This window comes from Calidris pugnax, unplaced genomic scaffold, assembly GCF_001431845.1.
Source record: "Calidris pugnax isolate Ruff unplaced genomic scaffold, ASM143184v1 scaffold63, whole genome shotgun sequence".
In the NCBI taxonomy this organism is placed as follows: domain Eukaryota; kingdom Metazoa; phylum Chordata; class Aves; order Charadriiformes; family Scolopacidae; genus Calidris; species Calidris pugnax.
The window spans coordinates 1,677,794-1,684,396 of record NW_015090852.1 but is presented as its reverse complement, the minus strand read 5'-3'; the positions used below and the strand labels follow the sequence as shown (position 1 = coordinate 1,684,396).

Genomic DNA, 6,603 nt, shown 5'->3' with positions numbered 1-6,603 from the left:
GATTTAGGCACCCAAATTCTCCTTAAACCGACTTTATGGCTTCGGGGGCCGTTAAAGTGAACCCCACGTTATCCAGGACGGGGGGGCACGGGTCAGGATTCGGCCGTGGGACAGCCCCTGCCTGTCCCCGCACCAGCTCTGTGCCCCTCACCGGCGTTTTTCGTCCCCTCTGCTGCCGTGAAATACGTTTAAACGTCCCCGCCTGCGCTCCCCCGGTACCCGGCGACCAGACCGAAACGGGGGATAACGGGGGATAACGGGGGATAACCCCCTCAACAGCAGGATGCGGGCGGCGGGTCGCCCCCCCCCCTCCCCGGGCAGCAACGGGCACGGGCACCAGCTTCACCCCCCGCGGAAACACCCACGGAAACGAATTACAACCGCCCGGGGGGGTCGGTGCGGGGCACGGAACGGCGGGGGAGGCTGCGGGGGCCAGCGGGGCGGGATAAAGCTCGGCCTGGAGGGAAGAGGCGGCCTGGGGGGGGTCATACCCCCTACCCCCGTGTGTCCCCCGAAAGGCAGCCGGGCCCCTCGGCACAGCCCCCCGCCCCGGCCGGGCTCTCCCGAGGCTCCCCCCGTCGGGACTCCCTCCCTTCAACTCTCCTCCGGTTGCCCCGGGGAGGGGGGCAGAGCATCACCCGGCTGCCCCTGGCGGGTCAACCCCCCTCTGGGCCCGCAGGGACCCCCCGCTTCTCGGAAACCGTTTGCGAACGGAGAAGAAAATAATAATAATAATAATAATAATAATAATAACAACCATAACATTAGTAACAATAATAACAACAATAATAATAATAATAATAATAATAATAATAATACCCGCGCAGCTCCAGCTCCAGCCCCTGCCGCCCTCCCGAGCAGCCCTGGAGACGGGTCGGGGGCGCAGCGGGGCACGGCCGCCCCCGCACCGGCACCGCATCCCCGGGGGTGCGCGGGCAGACGGGCTCCCCCCGCCTAGAGCTCGGCCCTATAGAAACGGGGGAGGCCCCTATGGCTCCCACCCGGGGGCTGGCGTGTGCGTCCCGCTGAAACACGCTGGGGGGCCGTAACACCCGTGGGGTCCATACACATCCACGCGTACATGGGTGCGTGTACCCCCCCCCTTATAGACACCCCCACAACACACGCGAGCATGTGCTTTCACGGGAACGCGCTACCTGTAGCTATAGAGTAACTACGCGCACATATAGAGATATAGGTGATTTTCGGACAGACGCAGAGCCAGCGGCACCGCGGAACCGAGCCGGGCTCGCCGTCCCGGTAAAACGCCCGCCCGCCCGTGGGTCCCTTCCCACCGAGGCTCTGCCTGTCGCGATAAACGATATAAGCGGGGGGTCGTGTGCTGCGGACCGGGGGCAGGCGGGAACCGGGGCATCACACACACACACGTACACTTGCACACACACGTACGCTTGCACACGCAGAACCGGGAGCCGCGGCCGCGCCGACCTCCCCGTCGGGGCCGGGCCCGCACCGCACCACCCCGCACGGCTCCCGCTGCCCGCCCGCCCCGGGGCACGGTCCTAATTTTTACGTCTATGAATTTTTACGTCTACACACGGGGGGGGGAATAAAAATAAAAGGGGAGGAAAAGAAAGGCGCCCGCGGGGGAGCGGGAGGCACCTGCCCAGCCCGCAGGGCGCCGCCTCTCCAGCCCCTGCCCGCCCTGCCCCGCCGGCCCGGGGCCGCCTTTGCGGCAGGGAGCGAAGGAAGGAGAAGAGAAAAGCGTCCTTACGTTGCACCGGCACACCGAGGATCTCGGGAAGCCCCTTGACAGCCCCTTCGGCAGCGAGAGCGGAGCTTTGCATCATTTTATTGGCCGGGGGAGGGGGGGTGGGGGGGGAAGAAGAGGGGAGGGAGGGAGAGCCGCGGCCCGGGCCGGCGGAGCCCCGCGGCGGGAGGCAGCGCCGGGGTCCCGCGGGCGGTGCCGGTGCCGGTACCGGTGCCGGCCCGGGCGCGGCGCCGCAGCTGTGCCCGCCAGCGCCGCCCGCCTCCCATTCATTCACCCTGCGGGCAGCGCGCCTGACGTCACCGCCCGCAGGGGGGCGGGGGCGGGACGGCACGCTAGCGGCCAATCGCCGCGCGCCCCGCGCCGGAGGGGGCGTGGTTTACCCGCGGGGAAGGCGGGGTTTGAGGGTTGGGGCGGGGCCTGCGGGGAAGGGGCGGGGCTAAAGGCGCCCCGCGGCCGCCGAGCGCCCCCGGGGAGCGGGCTCGGCCTCTGGCGCTGTCGCGATATGAGGCGCTGAGCGGGGTCAGGGAGCTCTGCCCGACGGTGAGAGAAGAGCCACAGGTCCCCTCGTCGCCGCTGCCGGGGCTCGGGGACCTTCTCCCGCTGCGTGGGAGGGGGTGGCGCACACAGCCCCAGCCCGGTCCCTCCCGCTGCCGGTAAGGGGGGCTCAGCCAGCGGGGCGCCTTCCCTGGCTCTGGTGGACACCAGCGCATCACCATGGCCTTGCCACCACACCAGCATGAGTGGCTGGTAACCCCGATGGGCATCTCCAGCAGCTGGCACGGCCATGGCAAGCGCTGCTGCCACGGGGTGCTGCAACGTGCCTTGTACCCCCAGACCCATCCCAACGGGAGCTCCCTCCAGATGTGTCCCCAGCCCAGGGACACATCTGGACATGGAAAGAGCCAACCCCGTTCCCCAGGGCTGCAGCACGCCCAGCCCGACAGCCCCTCGGCTTCTGTTGGCACAAGGTTGGCAATGCCAAAGTCACAGGGCAACAGCTGGGTGTGACTACAGCTTCCAGAAGGATTTCCGTGGGGTTCTTGCCAAGGGAAACCCGGCAAGCGCTGCTGCCACGGGGTGCTGCAACATGCCTTGTACCCCCAGACCCATCCCTCCATATGTGTCCCCAGCCCAGGGACACATCTGGACATGGAAAGAGCCAACCCCGTTCCCCAGGGCTGCAGCACGCCCAGCCCGACAGCCCCTCGGCTTCTGTTGGCACAAGGTTGGCAATGCCAAAGTCACAGGGCAACAGCTGGGTGTGACTACAGCTTCCAGAAGGATTTCCGTGGGGTTCTTGCCAAGGGAAACCCCTGGGGCAACCCAGCCTATGGCACCACTGCAGAACTGGTGAGTCAAGAGGTGACAGCAGGTGGCAAAGCATCAAGTGAGGAAGCTCAATGCAGCTGAAGATAGCCAGAGTGGGCACCTGCAAGCGCTGCTGCCACGGGGTGCTGCAACGTGCCTTGTACCCCCAGACCCATCCCAACGGGAGCTCCCTCCAGATGTGTCCCCAGCCCAGGGACACATCTGGACATGGAAAGAGCCAACCCCGTTCCCCAGGGCTGCAGCACGCCCAGCCCGACAGCCCCTCGGCTTCTGTTGGCACAAGGTTGGCAATGCCAAAGTCACAGGGCAACAGCTGGGTGTGACTACATCTTCCAGAGGGATTTCCGTGGGGTTCTTGCCAAGGGAAACCCCTGGGGCAACCCAGCCTATGGCACCACTGCAGAACTGGTGAGTCAAGAGGTGACAGCAGGTGGCAAAGCATCAAGTGAGGAAGCTCAATGCAGCTGAAGATAGCCAGAGTGGGCACCTCAAGCATTGCCCTTCCTGATGCTCACCTCATCACCGCCTTGGGGACAACGGTGCCAAACGACCCCCCCATGTGCTACGACGTCCCAGTCTGCCCAGCTCATGGGGGTTTAGAGCACCCAGCCTGCCCCAGCAGGGTGAAACCTCCAAGGAGGCACACGTGGGAGGGGAGGGAAGGATGCTCACCCAGCCCAGAGCTCGGCCGCCCTTGGCTCACGTGTGCCCTTCCCGTGCCTTTGTTTCGGTGCCGAAATGCAAATAAGGAAGAGGCTTTTCCCACCTGAAAAAACCTGAACCAGTCCCTCAGGAAATGTGTGGGTGGGACAACGAGCCACTGGTTTTTAACCCAAAGCTCCGTTTTTGCCAGCAAAACCCCAGCCAGCTCATCTGATGCCTTTGGGCAGAGACCTGTCTGCACTCATTGCAGGAGTGAGCCCGCCCCCCCCACCTCTGCAGTCTGGCGAGCCCCAAAACCGGCTCCCCACCCCGGGGGAGGTGAATCCCATCCCCTCCCACCCCGTCCCCTCCCCTCTGCTAAATCAAGCACTGGCTCTTAAGTGCATTAAGCATGTCCAGGCTCCCACCACCCCCGGCCACCTGCGGTCCCCAGCCCCCTGGGGCACAGGCCACTGTCCCCCCATGCGGTCCCCAGCTGGCTGGCAGTGCCAGAGCATGGCTCCCAGCCCAGACACACAGAAAGGCAAGTCCCTAAGGCAGATTTACAGGAGAAGTTTAGCCAGAGAGACGGACAGAAGGACAGACAGACAGCGTCTTGTGGCCTCCTGTCCCCACCACTTTGCATTTCCAACCTATTTCCCTAATTATTCCACCGCTGGCGGGGAGTCATCTCAGTCTCCCCTCTCCGACACACTCTGATTTATCTCTCAGCTGGGCTAAGAGCTCCCCCCCACCCCCTTCTCCTCGGGGAATTCAATTTTCATTCATTTTTCTGCTTTGCCAGATTGATCCAGCCCCCTCTGCCCCGCTCTGGATCACTGGTGGCAGCGGTCAGAGCATCGTGCTGCTGGGAAAGCTGCCACCACGAGTGTCCACTGAAAAAAAAACCAAAACCCACGAGTATCTTCCTCCCTGCTTGGTCTCATCTTGACACATCTTCCCAGTAGAGCCTTCATCCCTTTTCCATCGTTGCAGTATTGCTTTGTCCCCCTCCATCCTTCCTGCCCTCCACCTGTTCCTTGTGTCAGTGGGGTTTTTGGTCTCTTTCAGGTTTGTTTTCCCCAGCACACCCTGGTACCCTGGAATGCCGGGGGGAGAGGGTGGTCGAGGTGGGCATGAGCTACTGGCCCAGCAACCCCCCTTTGTGCCATCTAAGATGCTCCTGGGTCCTGGTGGCACCCAAGGTGGTGGTGGGGGTATTGTGAAGGGTGTGAAATCTCTCCCCCCTCACCCCCAAGCTTTCTCCTCCCAAAGCTAAAACAGGGCTAAGGATCAATCAGTGGTTACCAGCCTGCAAAAGGGTGAATGTCACAATTTTCAGAGGGTTTTATTTCCAGGGCAGTTTTAGGGGGGGGGCTCTGGCCCCACACAGATGCCCCACTCCCTCCTCCACATTGCCTGAACCTCCTCTGGCCCTGAAGCCAGATGAAGACACCAGCAGAGCGACACGATAACGCAAAACCTGCAGAGAAGTGGGGATGGTGCTCCCGGCACCTTCCCTGCTGGTATTAATTAATAATAAAAAAGCAGGTAAACCCCAGAGCCTTTGCTGGGACCTGGACCCAGCCTCCCCTCATGCGTCTCCAGTCCCAGACGCACGGAAACTGGGGACACCGAGGATGATGGGGATGTCAGTGCATCATTCCAAGGTGCCACAGGGGTGTTTCAAGGCGGAATTGGGGGGTTCAAGGAAAACCCACGCCTGGGGGTGTGAGCGCAGCCATGTCCCCCATCAGCAAAGCTTGAGTGGGCTTGGAGCTGCTGGGGAGCTCAGCCAACAGCCAGGCTTCATACAGCCCATGCAGTGAGTTTGCCAGGTCTCAGCCCAGCTTCTGGAGGCCCCTCACAAGATGAAACCAGCTCCCCCTCCCAATTTGGGGGGGCATATCTTTACGGGGCCAAAGCTGTTGTAGCCACCCTTCGGCACGGGGCCACCTCCCCTCCAGGCAGAGCCCCAGGTACACAGCCCACCAGCAGCCCCCCAGTTCTTAATTACCCCAGTAATTACCCGTGACCCCATCCCACATACACCCCCTATTGCCAGGGGTGGCCTGGAGCCAGGACAACCATGGCCAGACCCGGGTACTCACCAGCAGCTGGAGAAAGCCTGTCCCCTCGCAGGCACTGCCGAACGGGGCGTCGCTAATTGTAATTGAAAATTAATCGACGTTAAGAGAACCCCCGGTGATTTTACGGCTTGAGCGTGGGCGGAGGAGAGGGGGATGCTGGTGGAGAAAGACTCTTACCCACACCGAGGAGGGAAAGGGAAGAGGGGCAAGGCAGGAGAGTGCCGAAGGGGTGGGAAGGTGGGTGGGTGTCGGGGGGGGGGCGGCCACCGGCCTCACGGAAAATTAAATTGCACTTGAGGGTAAATTGTATTAGGGAGCAGTGCCTGCCTCACGCCAGCCTCCGGCCATTTGGGTAATTAGCCCTGGGGATGCCTCAGCTCAGGGCCCTGCTGGGGGTAACCCCCATTGGGGAGGGCTGTTGGGGGGCTTGGAGTAGAGCCCCCTCCCAGGATAGCCCGTCCCACCCATGAGCATGGCTATGGCAGAGTTTGATGCCCTCAGCTGTGCCAGGGATGGGGTCACCATTCTGGTGGGGGACACCCCCTTGGGCAGCACAAAGCCCTGCAGCAGCCTCCTGCCTGCACTGGGCCACTTGTGCCCCTGCAGCGGGGCTCCCTGGGGGGTGAGGTGGCGGTGGGGGGGACACAGGGATGGACACCCCGGTGCCACAGCCCGGGAGGATTGGGACTGCACCAAACAGGATTACGGAAAGTCTATTTACTGGACTCTCTTTTTCCTGCGTGCACGGCAGCTTTAGCTCCCCGGCCCTGTAAATCTCCCCAGCGGGGGCCTGTCGGGGATGCTAATCTG

General features: G+C 62.9%; 1 protein-coding gene across 1 annotated transcript in view; it reads right to left on the bottom strand.

The window, feature by feature from the left end:
- The window catches only part of LHX4 (LIM homeobox 4), a 37,096-nt gene extending 35,249 nt beyond the window's left edge, over nt 1-1,847 (bottom strand). Inside the window, exon 1 of the mRNA XM_014943383.1 lies at nt 1,736-1,847. Coding sequence (XP_014798869.1) covers nt 1,736-1,811 — 76 coding nt within the window. The 5' untranslated portion in view covers nt 1,812-1,847. The remainder of the gene's footprint in view (nt 1-1,735) is intronic.
- Between the last annotated feature and the right edge of the window lie 4,756 nt (nt 1,848-6,603).